This window comes from Saccostrea cucullata, unplaced genomic scaffold (genome assembly GCF_032062105.1).
Source record: "Saccostrea cucullata isolate Sc308-1 unplaced genomic scaffold, CSIRO_AGI_Scuc_v1 ctg312, whole genome shotgun sequence".
NCBI lineage: Eukaryota > Metazoa > Mollusca > Bivalvia > Ostreida > Ostreidae > Saccostrea > Saccostrea cuccullata.
In genome coordinates, this window is record NW_026929887.1 from 651,753 (window position 1) to 675,931 (window position 24,179).

At 32.2% G+C, this 24,179-nt stretch overlaps 3 protein-coding genes across 9 annotated transcripts in view; 1 reads left to right on the top strand and 2 right to left on the bottom strand.

The window, feature by feature from the left end:
* The window catches only part of LOC134282422 (kelch-like protein 3), a 25,984-nt gene extending 20,040 nt beyond the window's left edge, over positions 1 to 5,944 (bottom strand). The window contains exons 1-2 of one of the 4 annotated variants that reach the window (XM_062764833.1): positions 5,866 to 5,944; positions 1,707 to 1,795 (exon numbers count right to left, since the gene is read on the bottom strand). In XM_062764833.1, the coding sequence (XP_062620817.1) occupies positions 1,707 to 1,757 (51 nt within the window). In that variant the 5' untranslated portion in view covers positions 1,758 to 1,795; positions 5,866 to 5,944. Of the gene's footprint in view, positions 1 to 1,570; positions 1,796 to 5,865 lie in introns of those variants that run through there. The other 3 variants (XM_062764830.1, XM_062764831.1, XM_062764832.1) reach the window with 3 other exon arrangements.
* Positions 1 to 9,492, top strand: part of LOC134282425 (5-hydroxyisourate hydrolase-like) — a 17,003-nt gene extending 7,511 nt beyond the window's left edge. For 2 of the 3 annotated variants that reach the window (XM_062764838.1, XM_062764836.1), the window contains 3 exons: positions 8,223 to 8,362; positions 8,711 to 8,846; positions 9,152 to 9,492. In XM_062764838.1, coding sequence (XP_062620822.1) covers positions 8,223 to 8,362; positions 8,711 to 8,846; positions 9,152 to 9,241 — 366 coding nt within the window. In that variant the 3' untranslated portion in view covers positions 9,242 to 9,492. Of the gene's footprint in view, positions 1 to 5,951; positions 6,080 to 8,222; positions 8,363 to 8,710; positions 8,847 to 9,151 lie in introns of those variants that run through there. The other variant, XM_062764837.1, reaches the window with a different exon arrangement.
* A 6,703-nt stretch (positions 9,493 to 16,195) lies between these two features.
* On the bottom strand, positions 16,196 to 23,791 carry LOC134282423 (protein sevenless-like). Of its 2 annotated transcripts, XM_062764834.1 has the most exons (18): positions 23,543 to 23,791; positions 23,202 to 23,308; positions 22,822 to 22,929; positions 22,065 to 22,171; positions 21,805 to 21,965; positions 21,615 to 21,706; positions 21,409 to 21,498; positions 21,175 to 21,294; positions 20,837 to 21,035; positions 20,320 to 20,395; positions 20,173 to 20,237; positions 19,494 to 19,620; positions 19,312 to 19,412; positions 19,129 to 19,221; positions 17,659 to 17,760; positions 17,299 to 17,433; positions 17,078 to 17,158; positions 16,196 to 16,329 (listed from the first exon to the last, which is right to left on the bottom strand). In XM_062764834.1, the coding sequence occupies exons 1-18, from the start codon at positions 23,584 to 23,586 to the stop codon at positions 16,266 to 16,268; spliced, it is 1,872 nt and encodes a 623-aa protein (XP_062620818.1). In that variant the 5' UTR covers positions 23,587 to 23,791; the 3' UTR covers positions 16,196 to 16,265. The 2 variants fall into 2 exon arrangements, with proteins under 2 accessions (XP_062620818.1, XP_062620819.1); XM_062764835.1 differs by lacking the exon at positions 23,543 to 23,791 and having other exon boundaries at positions 23,202 to 23,353.
* Between the last annotated feature and the right edge of the window lie 388 nt (positions 23,792 to 24,179).

The following is a 24,179-nucleotide window of genomic DNA, read 5'->3' on the forward strand; positions in this document are numbered from 1 at the left end:
TGGATTTGGTCATAGTACAGCAGAGTGAAACACATTTCATTTCAATTTCAAAAGTCAAGCTCTTTAAAAAAAATTACATGGGATTGAATTATCAATCTACTGGGAAATGTAAAGTGAGAGGACATTGGTTATGTTTACTGCATTTAAAAAAATATATAACTTAAAATGATTAAGAAAATAGATGTAAATGCAAATATATTATGATTTATAATATTAAGTTCAAACTTCAAGGCCAACTTGAATGATGATGCTGATTTATCTGTGAGTAAGCATTGATAATAGATTGATATTTAGAATAGGTTACTCATGAGGAGGGAAATGCATTAGATTATCAAAATCATTGATGCAAACAAAGAATACATAATCTTCTTAGTTCAATTACCCCCCCTTTCCTTTTTTCCTCCTTCTTTTTCTTCCTCCTGCCACCCTCCCTTTTTTCTTATCTTTTCTTGAGTTCCTCTCCTCTCCCCAAAATCCCTCCCATTATTCTCCCATTATTCTCCCACTTACTCCCCACCCCCCAGCACCCACACTCTCTTCAACACAAAACAAGTTAAACTGCAATTAAAAAAAAATTCACTATATTCACAGAAGTGAGATTTTTGTTCAAAATTTAGATCCTCCTGATTAAAAGACTTAGCTGGAAAAAATAATTACAACAGATTCTACAGAAAAACTGAAAAAAAAATCCAATAAGAATCTTCTTTTCCAGAAATATCTCTGAAGTGTTCTTTTTTTCTTATATGTACATGTCTAGAACATTCATGGAAAATTATGAATTTTCCAGAAAAATGCATATACATTGCAAAGTTTTAGCAAAGCTATAAATATAGCAGATAAAAGTTCATGCAGCTGTAAATAGAGTTCTGTAGAATTATAGTAAGTGTCCAAGACTAAGGCAAAGGTAGCTAAATGCATTAACTTTTGGCTCAACCTGTTGCTATGATTCAAAATCCCTTATCTATGAATTATCTTCTTTACAAGTATCTACAGATAGACAAAATGATTCATCTTATGTCAAATTACAAACCACAAACTGATTCTATGTAAATCAACTTTGTGGTGTCAGTATTCCTGATAAAAAGCTGAAATTTTTCTTTGTCTTAAAAGGCAATTAGCTAAAAATTGACAATGGCCTATATTTAGATATCCTTTCCTATATAAATTGCATCTATACAGAACATGCACCATATAATATAAAGTTTGCTCAATTGCATCCAATAACTTTTTTTTCTAAAAATTAATATACCTTAATAAACTTGAATTTTTATATATATACATTATTCCTCTATTTCTCACCCTGTGCTTATAAAATTCGCATAAAATTTGATTTTAATAAAAGTTCAAGAAATATTTTCTTTTTGTAAAATATATTGCTGTATTTCAACTATGACAATATACTTTAATTTAATTGTGATTAAATCATAAGTTTCCTGGAATGTTCTTTGTTTTCAAACAAGGTCTCAAAAAGTTGAACAAGCCTAAAATTTCTTTTAAAATGCTAATATTGAAAATATAGAGCTTTAAACTTACAATTCCTACATATATTTTACAATATAAGCTCATTTACCTTTATTCAGAATTGATTTCTCCAAAGCTCTGACTTCCTTCAAGAACAAAGAAACCCATGAAATATTTGTAGCACGCAGAAAAAGTCACATGGTAAATGTAAACAATTTCATCTTCTCTGTTTTGAAATATGATACCTGCTTCAGCCAATCAGAATGTAGACAGGAAGATGCTGGGCTAACAGTCATCCTGGTTCAGAAGCAGTTAGGGGGGAAAGTATCAAAACCTGCAAAAGATATCAACAAACATAAAAAATCCTTGGATAGTTTGTGATCCATAATAATATCCACACATATACATAAGATTTAAGTTGATCTTATGATTTTTTTTCCCCGGGAATAAAACATAGAAATGTATGTAAGACAAAAAAAGCATGTTTCATTGCATCACTAATCCCAAATTAATCTCCCAAATATAGAGATACACTGTACCTCTACAATGTCACCCCTACATATTCTAAATTCATTGAAAACTGGTAACCCAGAATTTAAGTCTGTCATACTAAGTTACACTGTAGATATTTTTTTTATTAATTTTTCATTTAGCACTGTTTAGCGTTTAGTCAATTCAATTGAACCCATTTTGATTAAAACAAGCGGTTGAATTCCAAGTAATTTAAGATTTCCAGAATTATCACATTTTGTGCAACTGATCGTACATGCATTCATAAAAAAAAATCAGTACAAAATTTTCAGTCTCCTTGAATTCCGCTGAGTTTATACATAAGTTTAATTTGTAATTTGTAAGGCTATAATTTTAAATAGTCTGGCTATTTGGGATATTTACATGTATATCTCAACAGGGATATAAAATTAGAGTGCAAACAAGAGGCCCAGGGGCTACATCGCTCGCCTGAGCAATTGGCTAGAAAAAAGCACATATCAGATCAGAACTGAAAGTTACCTGAGGGCGGGGAGGGGGGGGGGGAGGGGGCTTGTAACCCCCCCAGGGGGTCAAGATTTTTTAATTTGATGATTCCCTATAAATATCACCAAGCATGGCTTTGAAGTACTTGAAAAGAAGATTTTAAAAGGTTTCCCTATATATTCCTATTTAAAAACTTTAATGAACAAAGTTTTGAAGATGATTCCACATGAGTTTCATCTTTCCTGTCTCTATGGTTCTTGAGAAGAAGACTTTTCCTATATATTCCCATGTAAAACTTTGATCGGCCATTTTGGCCCCACCCCACCCCCGGGGGTCATGATTTGACAAACTTGAATCTACGCTACCTGATGATGATTCCACATGAGTTTCATCTTTCCTGGCCCAGTGGTTCTTGAGAAGAAGATTTTTAAAAGATTTTTCCTATATATTCCTATGTAAAACTTTGATCGGCCATTTTGGCCCCACCCTACCCCCAGGGGTCATGAATTGAACAAACTTGAATCTACACTACCTGAGGATGATTCCACATGTGTTTCATCTTTCCTGGCCCAGTGGTTCTTGAGAAGAAGATTTTTAAAGATTTTTCCTATATATTCCTCTAGGGGTGGGACGATATACCGATACACCGATACATATCGATATTTTCCTCTAAGATACGGTTTACGATACAAGCATTCAAATATCGGTACGAAACGATACACGAACGACCTATCCAAAATTGAAAATGAAAGTACATGTCCTTGGAAAATGGCGGCTTGTACGAAGCGAAAAGATGATGTTGATTATTGAAAACACACTTTAGAACTAATAAGTCGTTGTTTTGGGGTAAAATGTTTTCACTTTTAAGCAGCCTCGGAAGATTTGACGAAAAAAGTTCAGTATATAATGCGTGCTATACACAGAAAGGATCGTTTCCAGAGCATTTGATATTATTAATTGTTAGTCCATCTCGTATTTTTTTGTAATCTCAGCTTTGCTACAGATTTTCAGCAATTCATAAAAATGTAAATGTGATGTTTTTAAATGAATTATAGTCCGTGTTCTCTGACGAACTACACAACTATTTGTAAACAACTTCTTAAAAGTAATTTGGTAATAATAAATATGTACATGTATTATTGTTTTAGTAAAGTTTTATTGAATGATATTGATGAACTTCAAGTATTAATTTCAAAGCACACATGATTTGAAATAGAATAATTTGTTGATTTAATGTCAAGGCACAAAAAAAAAGAAAAGAAATAAAATACTAATTCTTTTGAATAGTTTTACAATTTATCATCATGATGTTGACTTAATGACAAGACACATATGAAATAAAATACTAATTTTTAAAAATAGTTTTATAATTTATCAAAATATCGAGATACGTATCGTATCGTGCCAATATATCGAGATACGTATCGTATCGCAAGATCTGTGTATCGTCCCACCCCTATATTCCTCTGTAAAACTTTGATCGGTCATTTTGGCCTCACCCTACCCCCAGGGGTCATGATTTGAACAAACTTGAATCTACACTACCTGAGGATGATTCCACATGTGTTTCATCTTTCCTGCCCCAGTGGTTCTTGAGAAGAAGATTTTTAAAGATTTTTCCTATATATTCCTATGTAAAACTTTGATCACCCATTGTGGCCCCACCCTACCCCCAGGGGTCATGATTTGAACAAACTTGAATTTACACTACATGAAGATGCTTCCACATGAGTTTCATCTTTCCTGGCCCAGTGGTTCTTGAGAAGAAGATTTTTAAAGATTTTTCCTATATATTATCGGCCATTTTGGCCCCACCCTACCCCCAGGGGTCATGATTTGAACAAACTTGAATCTACACTACCTGAAGATGATTCCACATGACTTTCATCTTTCCTGGCACAGTGGTTCTTGAGAAGAAGATTTTTAAAGATTTTTCCTATATATTCCTATGTAAAACTTTGATCGGGCATTTTGGCCCCACCCTACCCCAGGGGGTCATGATTTGTACAAACTTGAATCTACACTACCTGAGGATGATTACACATGACTTTCATCTTTCCTGGCCCAGTGGTTCCTGAGAAGAAGATTTTTTAAAAATGCCATTAATTTTTCTCTAATTCATAATTATCCTCCCCTTGGAAAAGGGCGTGGCCCTTCATTTGAACAAACTTGAATCCCCTTTACCCAAGGATACTTTGTAGCAAGTTTGGTTGAAATTGGCCCAGTGGTTCTTGAGAAGAAGATGAAAATGTGAAAAGTTTACGACAACGACGACTACGACGACAAGGACAGACAACGGACAAATTTTGATCAGAAAAGCTCACTTGAGCCTTTGGCTCAGGTGAGCTAAAAATGACATTAATGTTATTTTTAATTTGGAATTTCAAATGCTACTCAACTTTAATCAGTTTTTGATAAGGCTTCAGATTTTGTGACACCCCCCCCCCTCAAGAAGTATTTGGGCAATCTAACAGATATTCTTCATAGTATGAATAATGCCTAAAAGAGTTAGACAACCAAAAATCTTTTTTTACCGAAAGTTGCTGCAATGTATAAATGTTTCATGTGGATCTACATGATATAATAAGACTCTAATATTACTTTTACATGTTGTTTTATACTTTTATTGCATGATAGTGAGGGAAATATGAAGACTTATTCAGCCAAGAAAAATCATATTCCCTGAGGGCTTCGCCCGAGGGGAATATGATATTTCTTGGCTGAATAAGTCTTCATGTTTCCCAAACATTCATGCAATGAATTGTTTATTACACCGAAACAAGCAAAACCTTTGAAATAAACATAAACTTTCAAATTCGGCACCGCTCTCAAATTTTTAACAAAACGTTTAATACTAAAACTCTTTGGTCAACACATTATCATCAATTTTATGGCATAAACCAGGTTATTGTGACGTCTACTATACTCTCGGGAGTTCTCTTTATTCGAACGATAATTTTTGCGGGAAAATGCACTAAGTATCCGAAGAGGTGGAATATGATGAAAAGCATGCCAACGGCCGGAAATATGAAGTTTTACGGCCATATCAAGTGATAAGTTAGAACCAATCAGATAACGCGTTGTTTAGAATATTTATAATGAGGTATAATAATATCTTTTATGCCCCCCCCCCCCAAAAAAAATGGCCAATGTTGCCATTTACATCTTGTTGACACACTATTCTCTTTCGAAATGGACAGGCTTTCACCTCGTCAACGTGGATATAGGCTAAATCCACCAGTCCACTTTGACGCACCTGTGCCCGAGCCTGTGGTCGACGATGGAAAAGTCTGTCCACTTCCCTAAATCACACTCAAGAGAATACTTCAATATTTGACACACGTGCACATTCTTACATAATGCGCAAAGTGTAGATATTTTCTCTTTGTATATTTTAGGTAAAAAGTCAAGAATAGAGCATATTTTTACCCTTCTTCTCTTGAGACTCCACATTCTTCTAGCCAGCTGCCAAGTTAGATCTACTTTCATTTTCCAATTTCGCGGGATTATTTTTTTTTTTTATTCGGAACTGATCGGAATTTTCCTGTAACATTAGATGAACCGAATGAACGCCACAGACCGACTTTCTGTTTTGTCAGGGCACGTTACAAAAAGCACACAGTCCTTATCCAGGAGCATTGGTGTAAATATTTTAGTATATCTATGAATTTGTTTTATACTTTTCCTAATGTACATGAGGGCTCACTTTAAAACAGAAGAAGTCAATACCAGAACGACACTTTTCGAATTTCCTCAGTTGATTTTTTATCGTGTGTTAATCTTAAATGACATGTGGATTTAATACTTAATAATTTCCTTCGACAAACCATGTCAATCATATTATCCAAATACATGAGTATGTAATGAAAAGTTGAAACATTACCAATTTGGTGTATGTAAAAATTTGTAATTCCTTATTTCTTCATTTAAATTGCTTTACAAGAGTTTTATCGGACCAAACATTTGAAAATTTTAACTTGTTTAAACATTAGAAACTATTAAAATTCTTAAATTGTGTCATGGCAAGGAACATATCGTTTTTATGAAACTAAAACCAAGAGAAACATACTCTTCCAAAGTCATAGAATTATGGCTAACTATGGGAAATTCTGCAATATGTATATTAGAGTTATCTTTCTTCCTTCATAGGAGCAACAAACTAAGTATCTAACTTACCAACTTTTTTTTTTATATTGCATTAAGATTTCACATTAATCTTGATCTTATTTTTCAAAGTTACCAGAATAATTAAGAAATAAAGTATCATTTTAAAACATATATCAGGATGCAGATATACGGAATGGTCACGAGATTAAATTCCGTAAAGCCCGAAAGGCTTTATGATGAATTGATCTTGTACCAACCCATATTTATAGCCCGATAGATGTTTTAAGATGATACCTTATTACTTATATTTACATTTGTGACTTATTCATACTTATTATTTACCTGATTGTGACTTTAAATGTGTGAAGTGCATTATTTTCAAACCCAACAGCATGTATGTATTATGTAATCCACTGAAAGCTCATCGACCCTTTATGACGTCACTGAGAAATTACGTGGAACGTTTATCCATACGCACATCTATGACCTCTTGATCCCATATCGGTATTTATACAGTTATAGATACGCATTGGTTTCAGTAGTATAAAGGAAAACATTTGCAAATGTAAATATTTAGATGTATCATGCTGACTCAGGGGTGATATATATATATAATATGTGACCAATTTGATGAAGGCATCAAAGTAGCTTTCTCATGATATAAAATATATACTAGTAAATTTCTTCTTCTTTAACGTTTTTATAACATCTAGCACTGCACAGTCTTGTATTTTAAAGTAATTCTTTGAGCATGGAATCTACATACTAGTTTAATGTTTAAACATATTTCAGAACTTAATAGGTTTAAAATATTGACTACAATACAAATTATTCATTTAAAGATTTTGTGTGAATGCATGTTTCTGAATATCTGCACTTATAAACTTTTAATGCATATGTGTTGAAAAATTAAAAATCACTGTGCAGTATGATTGTAGTTATAGTGAGATATGCAGAACTGACTGATAGTAAAGTATCTCCCTATAGCTCTGATGAAATAATGCCTTTTTAAAAAATAAATGATCGATAATATACATGTAGACTGACAAGATTTGTTCCTTGGTTTGAGTTTGCTACTTGTAGTATTACTAGTCAGCATGAAACAGAGTTATCCTCTTTAATGGAAATTTTATTCTTCCAGTATGATTTTAATAATACATGTATAACAAAATTTTTCACCATGCTGCAGCAAAATTAATGTTTCTCATGTTCAGATGCATCATTATTTCAAACAATGAGGCAAGTCATAGTGCACTGGGATTCTCAACAAGCTTTTTAAAAATATAATAGGGAAGGTGAAGAAAGGAGATAAAAATACATGTATCAAAAGAGTGCATTTGTTTTGATTTTTTTCTTCCCATAGCTGAGTTTCTTGAAAGCTTTAATTGTACTTTTTTATTTATATTTGTCACATTTAGGCACAAAATAAATCACAATCTCCGTAGGGTCAGTGATGAAGATAATGAATGAAAATTGTTTGTTAATTAGTGTTCAAATGCGTACATTTTGATATATTACTATGTGTGTATATTGTATCCATATACCAGCTGAGTAAAGACTTAATAGCAGTTTATATAGGGGCTCTCTGGTAAAGAAGAGTTCTGAAATAATACTTTCTTCATGATTTTGTATCTGAACTAAATTTTTCTAAGACAAAGCATGCATGGTTGTTTTATCAGATTACCATGAGTGGTGGTACTGTGGTGCCACCCTTAACCACACATGTCCTGGACACTGCAAGAGGTATCCCAGGAGGTGGTATCAACATGGTGTTGATGATCCGGTCCGGTAATGGAGAATTCAGGGAGATAGAGAGAGGGTAAGTTGTTCTGCATCCATTATGCTGTTTCATTTGTACAAATTTTAATGATAAACATAATTAGACAAACTTTTTCATCAGCAACTTCACTTAGTCTAGATACAATTTCTAAAATGAGGCAAGCTCTTGACAAATAAGTTGGTAATACAATCCTTTCAAAGTCAACATTTTAAAAATTTGCTGTTAGTCACAATAGCTTTTGGAGCAAATACAAAATATTGTTTAACTTTAAGTATTGAGAGTAAATTAAATTGAGTATGACTGAATTATAAGTTTTTAGACTGTGATCCTGGTGTTGAACAAAATAAACCCCAGGGCAAAACTGTATTCTTTTTCTATTAATGACAGGACCACAAACAACGATGGACGTGGTGGATTCCTTACTAGTTCATCTTTCCAGGCTGGAGCAGTCTACAAATTATTTTTTGACACAGACAACTACTTCAAAAGCATTGGAGTGAAGGGCTTTTATCCATTTGTAGAGGTAACTGCACTAATTATCAAGATAAAGAATTGGTAAAATTTAAAATGAATTTATAAATAATAATCTTTTATAGCAGTAAAAGAAAGCATGTTTTTAACAATTTTATCTTTAAATCTCAAGGAGGAATACTTTTCAATCCTAAGGAAACAGGGCCTATATCAAACATATGTAATACTTTTATTACCGAATTATCACAAAATTATTTTTCTACAAGCCCTTTGTAATTGTCTAGAAGTTTGACTAGTACTTCTCAATTTTGAAATACCAACAACAGTGTTCTAAAGCTGCATGATTTGTCTGACCAGGTTGTGTTCCGTATTGACGACCCATCCCAGCATTATCATGTACCCCTGTTGCTCAGTCCCTATGGCTACTCCACCTACAGAGGTAGCTGACTAGGAACCGCCCCCACCAGTCGCTGTCAGTCTGTGTATCCAGGGGTATACGATCTGATCCTTATAGTTGTCATTATCATGACCCAAAAGCATTACTAAAAATCTCTCGTATTACACTGTAATTATCGTAATGTTACATTTTCAAAATAACAGATATACTTGTATTGTTTTTGTTTATGATTATATAGATATTTTATATATAATTGTGATTTTTTATGAAATTTTCTAAATATAACATTGTAAAAAGATAATATTGTCTTCATTTTATCTTTTGTTACATGTAGGTTATATGAAAAGGATAAATAAATATAATTTGGACTCTGAATAAATTGATGTTACTTCAAATCAAACTGGTTGAAAAGAATGTTTAAAATTATAGCTACGTCTACTTGATTTTAATTTATGCAGGGGATCAAAATTTATAATGAAAAAAAATATATTTAAAACTGCCATATTCCTAGAAAAATGCTTGACCTTATATTGTGATCCAACCTACCCTTTCCTATCTTTTGGTGATTAAATATGAATATAAGTAAATATTAACAGGTACATGTACTTCTTGGTAAAATAAAAGTACGTAATTCTTTTCAATTTGATCTTTAATATGTAAAAGTTTATTACCCACCACCCTGTTTTGTTCACCTCAGGTGAAAGGCCAAGTGAGCTTTTCTGATCATCCATCCGTCTGTCTGTCATCCCTCCATCTGTGAAGTTTTCATATTTTAAACTACTGGGTCAATTTTCATCGAAATTGTTATAGAGCATCCTTGGGTAATTGGGAGTTTAAAGAAGGAGCCAGGGCCCCGTACATTATCAAGAAGAGACAAAAATAGGGTGGGGTCATTAAAAATCTTATTGTCTGATGTTTTCCTGTGCATTAGGTAATATAATTGTGTGATATTTATAATTATACTGTTAATCATTTGTTTACACAAGTATTCTACCTCCTCCCACGTAAAATGATACCTTTCCTATCAGATTTATTTTATTAAAGGTGGTAAAACACTATTAGCGGAATAAACAAATATATTAAGAGACACAAGCACAATATGCAGGTAAAAGCGGAATAACACATAAATAAGTTAATTAAATTGTTAATTATTTAGTGTTTTTCATTGATATATTTGCTAATTGTTTATTGTCCAATCATTTTCAGTGTGAATGCTGTAAGCATTCTTTATAATATTTAAAATGCTATGAACAGGTATTTATAACTACAAATCATGATAATTTTATTTAAATGAAAACGTTTGAATTGATCTCATTATTAACTGGAACTTTCCAAAAGGGACAAAATACCCCACGCTGGGTTTTTCAGAGGTGCCAAATCATGAATATTTTATGGATCTAAGAGAAGAGAGAAATGCTAAAACATTTTAAGTGCAAATGTAATTGCCCATTATATTTTTTATGAATGAAACGAAGGTGCAGCCTAATAAATAAAAATAAAGAATAAAGATACAGACCAGACACAAAGTATGAACTTTTTCTGTCAGTGACCTTGAACTTTCATAAAAGACCTTGGGTCAAGGTCATGACACAACCTCAGGTCATAAGCAATCTTTGTGTAAATGAGGAACCCTCAAGGTTTATCCATAAGAAAGATATTGACCAAACACAAATTATGAACTTTTTCCTTTCAATGACCTTAAACTTGCACAAATGACCTTGGGTCAAGGTCATGACACACCCTCAAGACATAAGCAATCTTTGTGTAAATAAGGAACCCTCCAAGTTTATCCATAAAAAAGATATGGACCAGGCACAAATTATGAACTTTTTTCTTTCAGTGACCTTAAACTTGCACAAATGACCTTGGGTCAAGGTCATGACACACCCTCAAGACATAAGCAATCTTTGTGTAAAACAGGAACTTACCAAGTTTTCCCTTAAGAAAGATATGTACCGAACATGAAATAGGAACTTTTTCTTTCAGTGACATTGAACTTGCACAGATGACCTTGCATCATGACACACCTTAAGGTCATGGGGGATCTTTGTGTGAAATAGGAACTTACCAAGTTTATCCATAAGCAAGATATGGACCGTACAAGAATTATGAAATTTTTTTTTTTTTTTTTTTTTTTAATGCTTTATTTTTGAATATTTTCATACTTACAAAAGAAACAAAATACACACACAAACACACCCTCACACACCACACGCACTCTGTGCACTTTCCCAAAATACCAGCTTTCATAATTACACCTTAAGTGATAATTGAAATTATGTATGACAAATCAAATCAAACATTGCCCATTTACTTTTCATTTTAGTTCTACAATGAAAATTGCTCTCACAATATTTTTCAATTTTCCCGTAATACTTAAAAATGTTAACAGCTTCTGTAAATTTAGGTATAGTACATTGAGTTCTTGAGTAATACAAATACTTTTTTCCTAACAAGATGAGAAAATTTTCTAAACAACTTCCTTCAATATTACCCAGCATCACCTTTTGTCTTGATACCAATTTTCAAAATCTTTCCAAAAAATAGTTACATGTTTACAATCATAAAAAATGAATCAATGTTTCTGGATCTGTTTTACAGAAAGAACAAAAATTGTTTTCAGCAATTTTTATCTTTTGAAGAGAAGAATTTGTGGCAAGGAAGCCCATAAGAATTCTATATTGAAAGTAAATTATTTTGGTGTCCTTTGTACAAAGAAGCATTCCGAAGGAAAAATTCCCAGTGTTTTTCTGTAATAGGTTCATTTAAATAAATCTCCCATTTTAACTTTTTTGATTCTGGTGCCACAAATTCTTATCTTTTATAATTTTATACAGAAATTTTATACTTGTCACAGATATCATTTTTTGTATAACATATTTCTCTGGTACTGCAAATTGATTGCCTCTTTCTGTCATATAAACAGTTACTTCCCTTTTGACTCTTGCTGGTACTCTTGATACAATGTTAAAATAGTTTAAAAAATTATTAGTACCAACTATTTTTTTAACATCATTAAAACACCTAAATTTTCCATCATCCGACAACAAGTCTTTCAATACTTTAAAACCTTTTTCTACCCAAGTCTTGTAAAAACTCCATTTTTTGATATCAACAAAATTTCTAATATCAGTATATAAATAATCTGTAGCACTCAAACAATCTTTTTTAACAATTATAAGAGCTTTTATAACATCTTTCCAAAAATCATTACCTACATGTATATGATTCAAAAATTCTGAAAGTTTTTCTTTGGTTAAATAAAAAACAAAGTTAAAATCTTTTTGATTAAAAATACAGGATAATAATTGCTGCCATGCTCCACTGTTGTCTGTAAGGACTCTCTTAACCCATTTAAGTTTTACATATGAAATGAAGGAGGATAAATGGATCATGTTTAGTCCACCTTCTTCAATTTTTCCTATCAATGTATTTCTTTTTACTTTTTCCACCTTGTATGCCCAAATAAATTGAAATAAAATTTTATTGATCTCATTAAGTAATTCCTTTGATGGATTTGGAAGAGCTGAGAATAGGTGTACAAATTTTGGAATAACAAGGGTTTTAATGACTGTAATCTTTCCTATTGGGGTCAAATCTCTTTTCGCCCATGATGCAAGCAATTTTTTGATAGAATTTATTTTGGGTCGATAATTGACAGACACAATATTTTCTAAATTTTTTGTGAAAATTATTCCTAAGAGCTTAAAGGTATCAGCACTCCAATTAATTTTTAAGTCATCACATAGAGTTTGTTTTGATCCAGCCTTGCTTCCCAACCATACTGCTTGAGATTTTGAAATATTAAGATTCAAACCTGAAGCATTTCCAAATTTTTCGATTATTTTCATTGATTCTCTCAAAGACTTTTCACTTCCATCTAATGTTAAAAAAGAGTCATCTGCATATTGTCCTAGTTTATTTTCTTTCCCATTAATCGATATACCTTTTATGTTTTCATTATTCTTCAGTGAGATTGCAAGTAGTTCTACAGTAATGATAAAAATGTATGGTGCCAAAGGGTCTCCCTGTCTACATCCACGTTCAAGATTAAAAAAGGAGGATAAGTTTCCATTATTTATCACGCAGCTTGTGCTGGTTGAGTAAAAGGTTTTAAACCATTTAACTAATGAATCTCCAAAATTAAAAGACTTTAATGCTTTAACAATAAAATCCCATTCTAAAGAATCAAAAGCTTTTTCGAAATCTAATAAAAGGAGCAAACCAAATTGTTTTTTATCTTTAAGGTAAATTATTAAGTCATATAAAAACCTGGTGTTTTCACCTATGAAACGCCCTTTTATAAAACCTTTTTGGGTATCACTTATAATACTGGACAACACATTCTTAATGCGATTTGCTATGGTACTAGAACCAATTTTGTAATCTACATTTAACAATGAAATAGGTCTCCAATTTTTCATATATCTTCTATCCTTTTCCTCTTTTGGAATGCATGTAATTACCCCCTGAGATTGAAACTGTGAAAGTTTTCCAGTTATATACCCTTCATTTAAAGATTTCATAACAAAAATACCTATATCTTTCCAGAAAAATTTATAAAATTCCACTGTAAACCCATCTGATCCTGGGGATTTTTTGTTTTTCACACTTTTTAATGATGTTGTGCATTCTTGAAGTTTCAAAAAACCTTCATAGTTGTCACATTGTTCATCAGATAATTTGACATTATGTTGTAAAAAGATATTTTCACACAAAGATGTTTCATTATTATTATTATCCTTTTTACTTTTGTACAAGTTTGAGAAAAAAGACCTTTGTTCATCCAGAATGGCAGACTGGTCTGCAATATGATTACCATCTGAGTCTGTTAATTCAGATATTGTTTTATTTACATAATTTCTTCTTTCTAATTTACAAAAGTATTCAGAATTTTTTTTTCACCCATTTCATACCAAGTAGCTTTTGAGCGTAACATTAAACCCTCTTTATAGTTCGACCTAGAATTTTGTAAAGTTTGTTTTTTTTCTTCAAGTGTCAAAATATCTTCTTCTTTTCCTGAAATATTGACTTTTTCTTCCAAATCTAAGATTTCTTTTTCTAATTTTTTTCCTCTCTAGTTTTTGCTTTTTGGACCTTATGGAAGAATATTCTATTGTTAAGGATCTGATTTTCATTTTCAAGACTTCCCAGAAAAATTGATTACTTATACTAAATTGAATACTCTCCCTTTGCTCAATATCTCCTGATATCATATATTCTTTAATTGTTTCCGAAATACATTGCTTTACTTTTTCTATAAACTCCTTTTCATGTAATAATTGACAATTAAATTTCCAGTAACCTATTCCTCTATTACTGTCATTTGTTTTGAATTTTAATACAATTGCTGAATGATCTGTTCTATACCCTGGGATTATTTTGGTATCTAATACTCTACTAAAAATACAATCAGAAACAAGAAAATAATCAATTCTACTTTGAATAACTGGATTTGATCTTCTCCATGTGTACTGCCTAACTTCTTCATTCCAGATTCTCCATGGATCATAAATTTCAAGTTCGCTTTTTATATTCTTTATTACTTCATTGGCCTTTGGATTATTAAGATTTTTAACATTGAAAGTGTCAAGTTCTTTATTTTGGACCACATTCCAATCCCCACACATGAGGATTGACATGTTTTCTAATTTTGTAATTTCTTCATAAATATTTTGAAAAAATTCTGGATTATCATTATTTGGACCATACAAATTTACCAAAGTAAATCTCAAATTATTTGCTGAAATATCCATTATGATATATCTACCAGAAGAGTCACATTTAACTGAATGCATATCTAATTCAAAGTTATTTTTGAAAAGAATTGCGACTCCAGCTGAGCTGCTTGTATAACTACTGAAATAGGATTTGTAACCCCACTCTGATTCCCATAACCTTGAAGTCTCATGAGTACTATGTGTTTCTTGAAAACAAACAATAGAGATATTTTTACTTCTAACCCAATTAAACACATCTCTACGTTTTTGGCTGTTAGAAGAGAAACCTCTTACATTCATACTCAATATACCTAACATTTCTACTTTGTTGGTCATTTTAGTTGTCACATCAAATGTCATGAAAATTTTTCATTCTTATTACACAGAACATAAGAGAAGGTGCACTAAAGCTCAAAAACAAATACACACTCTACACATACTTACATTCACAAAAGTCAACCATTCAATAGGCATACCTCGCCTTGAAGTCAATGTCCCACCTGTATCGGCTCCTCCTGCTAGTTTTACTTATTGTAGACAATTAAACATTTCAATTTTTAGTGAAAAAAAAATTAAGCTCTAAATATTTTGTCAATATTGTCCGTAACATCAATTCTGTGTCGCTCTACTTTCATATCCAGCGCAAATATGTGGCACTGAAATACCAGGCACTGTCAACAAGATGTTGTCTGTTCTCTGCTTTTAAGGCTCTCAAGAGTTGCGCATTCATACTGGTAATATGGTAATATGAAATTTTTCTTTGTGACCTTGAACGTAAATGACCTTGGGTCAAGGTCATAACACACCCTCAGGTCATAATCCATCTTTGTGTGAAGTAGTAGATTCGTAGTAGATTCGTAGTAGATTCAAGTTTTTCCATAATAAAGATATGTACCAAACATGAATTATAAAATTTTTCTTTCAGTGACCTTGAACTTGCACAGATGATGTCAAGGTCAAGACACACCCTTAGGTCATGAGGAATCTTTGTGTGAAATAGGGACTTACCAAGTTTATCCATAAGAAAGATATGGACCAGACACAAATTATGAAACTTTTCTTCTAATGACCTCGAACTTCCCCAAATGACCTTGGGTCAAGGTCATGACACACCCTTAGGTTATGAGCAATCTTCAGTCTTTGTGTGAAGTAGTAGAATCTAATGTTCCTCCGTAAGAAAGAAATGGACTGGACACGTTTGCACAGACAGACAGACAGCTAGACGGACGGACAGACAAGCTGATTCCTATATACTGTACCCCCCAAAGTTCGTTTGCGGGGGTATAATAATATCATATTAATAAAATATTGATAAAATAAAGTGAAACAACTCAAAATACAATAGTCATTCGTATCACAATAAGATTGTGTTCTCGGTATTCCCTTCGCTTCCCTGTTCATCGGCAGAAGTCAGACACCTGAAAAAAAAAACATTTTGTACGAGTAAAATCAAATTAAATGGAGTATAAACTAAAATAACCAAAATCAGAATGAGAAAAGTCGTTCTTTATCTGGTAAAGGAGACCAAATTAAACAAAAATCTTTTGTCTGCCCAACTGCGTCCCTAACTCAGCAAACTTAATAAAATGTACAAAAATCTTCTTTATTACTCCTGAAAAAGTGCAAATATAGCAAAGTGTTGGCATGGTATGTAAGCAATCGACTTTTTCCTAGAATGCTAAAAATCTTCGCCCCTTACATCAGGATTCAAGCTCTAGTACAGAGCTAACGTTGTCACACATTAGCTTTTTATTTGTCAATTAATTATCAAATTTTCAAAATTCTTTATTTTTCATAGAAATTCAGCTGGCAAACAGTTTCATTGATTATAATCAACATTTTTAACATTTTCCCCTCTAGCAGAATTGTGAAAATTGTGGCACCCACGTCAATACTTCAGACCCTAGAGTAGGACTACATGTAACTTGTCATATTTCAATAAGCCTTTGAAATCTTCCTTTTTATAAAGTGGCAGACTGGTTACATGGCTACAATATTTTCTAAATAAGATTTTATTCCCGTACAAGAATGGTAAAATTCATGTCTCCAGATCATCTTCGCCGGCCAAGGGTTTCTGATGCGATACTCTCCTCATAATCATGAGGAGAGTAGCGTATCAGAAACCCTTGGCTAGCGAAGATGGTCTCCAGGTGGGCTTTTTCATACATTTGTAGTGACTGCTCTAGGTCTCTAAACGAAGGCCTCTCATCTGCACAGTCCAACCAACACATCTGCATGATCTGCCATCTATAAAATTGTGAAAGTAATTTAGAACCAGGCTTATGCTATTTTAGTACACTTCTCAAGTACAGTGAAGATAATTGTTCGATTAACATGAAGTTTTTGTTCATAACTTGTTAAATGTTCATTTATTTTGAACCTCTTACACATCGTTAGAACATTTCGTAGGTTTATCCAGTTTTCCTCCCTGAATGATGTGATTCATCACAACGTCAATCGTGAAATCGCCGTAAGGCAACTGAGCTCCCGTGTAAATCTCCCACATAAGCACCCCGAAAGCCCTAAAATGTGTCAAGCAGAAATCTTACGAATCGTTCTTAGGGGTTTTTTTCAACAACTGACATGTGTATGAATATTGCCTCTCTTCTTTTGTTTTTGAAATAATTTACTTTTCTAGTGGTATAACGTTGCTTGATCAAAATACTACATGTGGTATACTGTTTTAAACTGAAGCAAATTATTTGCACTGTTGTTTTTATTCATTTTTGTTTTTAAAACAGTTGTACCATATATCTGTTTTGGAACTAAAACGCCCATTAAGCATTGACTCTGGTGACATCCAACGCACAGGCACTTTGCAAGTCCCTTCCTTAACATAATATTGTGTCCTAAAGAAAAAAACCCAAATAAATTGTTTGAAATTATTGATTTAAAGAAATTACAATTATACAATATGAGAATAAGAGCATTGAAGCTCAAAAGCTTATTGGAACTACACAAACTGGGAGTAAATCAAACGCGGACGTGTCATTGTTTAGCAAGCATCTCATGATCTGGTCAACCCCACATGTGCTCATGTATCAAATTAACAGAGAGACATAAACTCCATATGCATGAAGACAACATCTAGGTGATATTGGTTTGTTACTACACAACTTAAGGAAGGTAAAGACAGAAAAGTTGGTCATTAAGTTTATCATAAAAGTTTTGTATATAGGATTGTCATTACTTTTGTATAATATTCAGTATCCAAATATTTCCATTTCTATGTCTTCTCTGTGTAATTTTTTTGGAAGTTTTGGAGAGTTGATTTCTTGATAATTCTACCGGAATGTAAATTTCACCAAGAGAAAGTTCAGGAGCTTAAAAGGCAAGATATGCATATATATATATATATATATATATATATATATATATATATATATATATATATATATATATATATATATATATATATATATAGATAGATCTCTTGCGTCTGTCTTTGTGTCTGACGTCATGCAGTGGGCGGGGACTATTGAAAGTGACATGGGAGGCCACAAAATTTTTTAATGTATTAGAAAACTTTTTTAAATCTATATTTACATTTTATACTACAGTGAAATGGAAATATAAGGAATCATTGTCTAGTTTGTTGGGTTCCCAACTATCGTAGATGCCCTGGCATTCGCAACAAAATAGAAAGTGTTTCCTTAAATAAAAAACAGACGATTCAGACCCCGGTGGGTCTATTATTTCGTGTTCAAAGAGAAACATTGAATCAGCATAAAAATCAACATGAATATTGTTAATTGATAAAACGTCGTTGATGTCCTCTAAATGTCGAATTGATAATCTTAACAAGAGACTTCTTTTAAAGCAGAAGTTTACTTTAAAATCTGCATCTGACATATGTATACAAAAATAGGACTGCTAATAACGGGTCATGAAATTATAACATACATGTATTGTTAGAAGACTTTATCTAAAAACTAGAAGTACTGTGAGCAATGAGCTTACTAAATGAAACCCTCCGCTTCCCATATGGTTACAATGACAAAGTCTATGTTTTGCTCTGGGATACCCTAAATAAGTGTCAGATCAAAAAGTAAAATAGGAGGTGCACAATGATATTACATATATGGTTAATACATGCAATCTTTATATGCTTATTTCTTCAAAGATACCTTGTACATTAACATGTAAAGATACTAAATTAAAGAAAGTCACTGTCCTATTTCGATGAAAAATTCTTTGAATCAAATTAAGATTCTTACATGGTGACATCCCTTGCCATTCCAAAATCAGCTATTTTCACAACTACCTGGCTTTCATGTCGTGATATTAAGCAGTTCCTTGCAGCTATGTCTCTTCAAAACAAAGTGATTAATATTGAAATGAATTCAAATTTGTTACATCGTAGCACTATATATAAAGAGTTTTTTTGTTGCATTCGTTACCTGTGGATGAATTTGATTTCCTCCAGATAAACGCATGCTCGACAAACATCGATTGCGAGCTTCAGGGAATGTGTTTGCGAAAATATGGTAGCAATTGGAACCTAAAAGAAATGTCTATTAAACGTTTTTTTTCCTTCCGTTTTTATGTAAGTCATACATTACACATTTAGATAATATCTTACACCCATGACTCTGTGTTTACGAAGATGCGTTTTTAAATCTTCATCCATTAGTTCCAGCAAAATAAAGATACGTTGTTGGCTTGTTGATATACCAAAGCATCGCACGATGTTCGAATGTCTAAGTTTACTGCAATGAAAAACCTGTTCTTTCTAAATCTGGTTTAAAATTGTAATTTAAACGAAGAATATCACGAAATTGATTTATATTTCATTTCACAACTCAAAAGTATATTTTCCTTCTTATCGGGCCTAAAAGATGAGGTAGCAATTTTTAATGACAAGAATAGTATAAAAATTCACCAATAATTACATGTAACGTTAAGAACTTGGTAGATGTGGAAATTGATTTATGTTTTTAAAACAGTTATACCATATATCTGTTTTGGAACTAAAACGCCCATTAAGCATTGACTCTGGTGACATCCAACGCACCGGCACTTTGCAAGTCCCTTCCTTAACATAATATTGTAGAAATTGTTGATTTTGCATCAGATATACATCAGTAAGTATCTGAAATGTCAGACACTTTTTTCTTGTGATTGAGACTGTACTCCTCAAATTTGTCAAACATGAGCAATATCTCGGCTTCCCTGCCCATGATCTGAGTAGATCTGCACATCAATCTTTATATACCTTTATATGTTACTATAGTTCTGCTGTGCAGAGGGTGTTTTCTTACCATAATGTTATAGCTTCTAAAAGAAAATCCATTTTCTCCACTGCTGTCGAATAGGGTTTCAATTCCTGTAAGATTACAGTTTCTTTTTTAAATAACAAGAACGCAGAATATGGTTGCATTTTGTTAAAAACTATAACCACCGTTTACCTTAAGAGCAACTGGGGTTGATGTGGAGAGTATTTTGCCTCTCCTGACAATCCCAAAATGTCCATTGCCAATTTCCCTGCAAACAGTAAAATGATTTTCATTGAATGATATTTACTCGAATGAAATTTATCCTTGTAAACATAAAGGTTGCAAAAAGGTTGTACTTGTATTATATATGGCGCCCATTCTAAACCATTTAAAATAAAAGAAAAATGAAGACATTAAAATATCTTTAAATTAACTAATGAGTGTAGTATTTAAAGGTTTTCATACAGATGTTATTATAAATAGTACATGTTGTACTTTTATGAATACCATCATGATAATATTGACACTATTCTGACTTCAAAAAATAAAAAGTTTATATCAAATCTCGTCTTTGAGAGTATGATGAAAAATACTCATATGTGCATAATTTATCTTTGGCAGGCTCTATCCAACAACATCAACTGACTTATAACAAATTAGCCATGGCCCAGTAAATGTAGATCATCAGCTTATGTAGCAGTTCACTTACTCAAACATTTTTAAATCTTTAAAATGAAAATTGTTGATTCGCCCAGTGATGCATGACGATTGGTACCACGAATAGTTTGGGTTAGACTTGCAAATATTATCCTCTACAAGCCCTGTCCCGGATATGGCGTCACAAATAGCACTTGTTTTCACTTCGATTGTTCTTTTTCTAAGATTTCTTGAAAGCTTGAAAACTACCCCTAATTTCAAAATAAAATGAACCAGCAAATTCCTGCAAATTTCAGAAAATCAATTTTTTTCCTTTAATTTTTTTTTGAAATTCTTATTTGATTACTTGCAGATAAACTTATATCTGGGTTGAGTAATACAAATACATACCAAATATTAATGCTGATCCCAACGCAACAATGGTTATAATCAATGCAGTATCATTAAATATTACTTTATAGGAGTTCTTGTTACTTAAAATAGGTATTCTGGTGTCTTCGTTTGGACTTCCTGGAAGAAATTTGACCACACTGTTATTGATCATAATTTGTTTTTTACTTCAACATAAGCCAGTATATACATGATATGACACAACATCCCTGTCTCTAAAAGTGTGCTTTATACCTTTCGTTGATTTGTTCATCATATTTGATAGATCACCAGTAGCCAGATTCCCTGTGATAATTCTCTCTATATCTTTTTCAGTCACCAAGACTGAAACAAAAAGTTTGCCAACTTCAATGTATACCATCTTTATTATTTAATATCAAGGACCCCCTTTATATGAATTATATTACAGATTAAGACGTTAATATGATGAATTCATTTACCCCTGAAGCATCCTGGTGACATTGAGACACCTTTAAATTGGATCTCGTCGAATAGTTCTATATCCAACCATATAACAACTTTCAAATAATATCTGGAATTGGAATGTGATATTATTCTAATTTTAAGTAAATACTTTTGTTATTTATATTTTTAGAAGTGTGAATTGTATTTTTTCATACAGATGCATACTTTATTATTTTGTCATCCAGGAGAGGAAAAGAAAATGTTATTGTTTGTTGTTCTGTAGTTCTAAGTTTATCCTCTTGTGTCTGGCTTCTCTCCTTGCCTATCAATTCTAATGAAACAGTTATTTCTCTCCTGTGGGCCAGTGCAGTGACATTGAATGCCACCTGAAATATTAACAAAGCGATTTCAGTAACGGAAACATTCACAGCACTCATAATTAATTTAAATGTAATACTGATAAAGCTTAATTGTCGGGTACTCACTGTGCAGATGTCATCATTAGATGTAACAGACAACCTTTTAAATTCTGTGGTTGTGAAATATGGATTCCTACAATATTTATTTTCATCGGTTCCATAGAGACTGAAACCTTTAATTAAAAAAAACATGCATTATTTTGTAGATAGTTAACGGTTATCTCTGTTTATCATTGAAGTGATTACAAGAAAAATCCATATTTTCACAAAATACATTTAACTGTTTTACAGGCTTTTTGAGGGAGAATCAGATATTAGAGATGAAAGGACAATGTAAAGAAACATAGGCGTCGGAACCGGGGGGGGGGGGGTAGGGGGACTAGAGTTTACCTTTTTTGGTTGGTTTACACCCCCCCCCCCCTACACACACACACTTTCAATTTGCTTCCGATGCCTATGAGAAATAAACAATTAAACAATTTACGGGGATGATGGGCTAATCAAAATCATTGCATTCTTTAGCATAAATACATGTACATGTTTTCTTATATACAAAAAAATTGGGCACGGTTATTTCTGCTAAACTCGTACAGTTTTTCTGGGGATTATATTGCAATAGATGAGAATTTTTGCACCGAGTTCACTGGCCAGTCAATTTAAATCTAAAGGAAAGGAAGCGTGCAAAACTTTTCTAAAAATTTTTTATTTATTTTATATTATTTGTACGTTAAATCTAGGAGGAATTATTGTTGCAAAATAAACATATTTTTAATTTAGAGTTATATATACATTTTATTTTTTCTTAATATCTTTCAAAGATTACCACTTTTGTCTCTTGAAAAAGGGCATTTGATATATCCCGTGTCCGCAAATAACCCGAGACAGGCAAAGGCATTTGATAAAGCACACACAAATCCCCTTGTGTCGAAACCTATTGAAAGAAAGTGAAAAGTGAATTTATTAATCAATAATGATGAAATGTAGGCATATATGATAATCATTTCATTAAATGTATGTCTGTTTCAAATGTGAAATGTGTTATGAACAGGAAAAATTTCAGTGAATACATTATCATGAAATAAAAAATATCAATGTTTGCTCAAAATAACCATTTGATCATGACAGATCATGACTAAATTTTGATTTAAATTTCCAAATTGTTCATAGAAGTGTATAAGAGAAAAATAAAAAAAAGTCCCTTACTTTCAAATTGGATAAAAATACGACCCAGGTTTTCCGAAACACATTTACTGTTGTTGAATTCCAGTGAAACAAATTCTTTTTCAAAAAGGATAACATCCATTTTAAGCCTTTTAATGCAATCCCGTGATGATGAAGATTTTGGACATCCATTGAATGTATTGAAGAAAATATCATATCAAAAAAAAAGTTTTGATAACTGTAAATGTGCAAAATCTTCCAAATTTTCCAAATTTGTGTTATTTTTTTCCACAATTTAAATTGAAACAAGAGTTTTTTTTTAAAAATAAAACTCTGTTCATTGAAAACATAATAACAAGACAATAAAAAATAGGGAAAAATACCGTGTATGTTGCACAAATATAATACTAGTATCATTCGTATACATCTCATCACAGTTCTGCTGGTTCGCTATGTTGTTTGAAATTGTCTTTTCATGATTCAATTCCCATATTAAACACTCAGTACGGCTTGCGCCGTCGAAAGTAATGTCTCGTATAATTCCATTCTGAAAACACTTTGACAAGATAAAAACGTTAGACTGTCCCCTGATAAATCGCCAAGTGGACAAAGTAACAAACAACAAGATCGAATTCATTGCTCATTTGTATTTTCAATTGCAGATGCAACTTTGCGAAATAAAAATGAAGACTATTTAAACAGAAATAATGCATTAATTATTAAAACATTTTTTCCCCAATCGCCTACAGAAATGTATCATACTTTAAGGTTGGGCAATGTTTGCACGTATACTGAAATTTACGCAGTTTTAGTCCCATCAATGATTTTGTTTTTAAAGGCATTGAGAATTTCGTATCTTACAGGTTTTTTTTTTAAAAAAAAGGAAGACAAAGATCATATAAGTCACTGTCAAAAAGTTTTTTATCTGCAAAACTAAGTTTAGCTTTGTTTTGAACATATTTTTGTTTTACCTTTAAAAATCTGTACCTATAAAAATCTATACGGAAAAAGTCCAACATT

What these genes read in the sequence shown, in the direction of transcription:
- LOC134282423 (XM_062764834.1), bottom strand. Translation starts at nt 23,586, where the DNA reads ATGTATACGAATGATACTAGTATTATATTTGTGCAACATACACG. An exon ending in ATATTTGTGCAACATACACG is followed by an intron (nt 23,309 to 23,542) that starts GTATTTTTCCCT and finishes TTGCATTAAAAG; the next exon opens with GCTTAAAATGGATGTTATCC. An exon ending in CTAATGATGACATCTGCACA is followed by an intron (nt 21,966 to 22,064) that starts GTGAGTACCCGA and finishes TTAATATTTCAG; the next exon opens with GTGGCATTCAATGTCACTGC.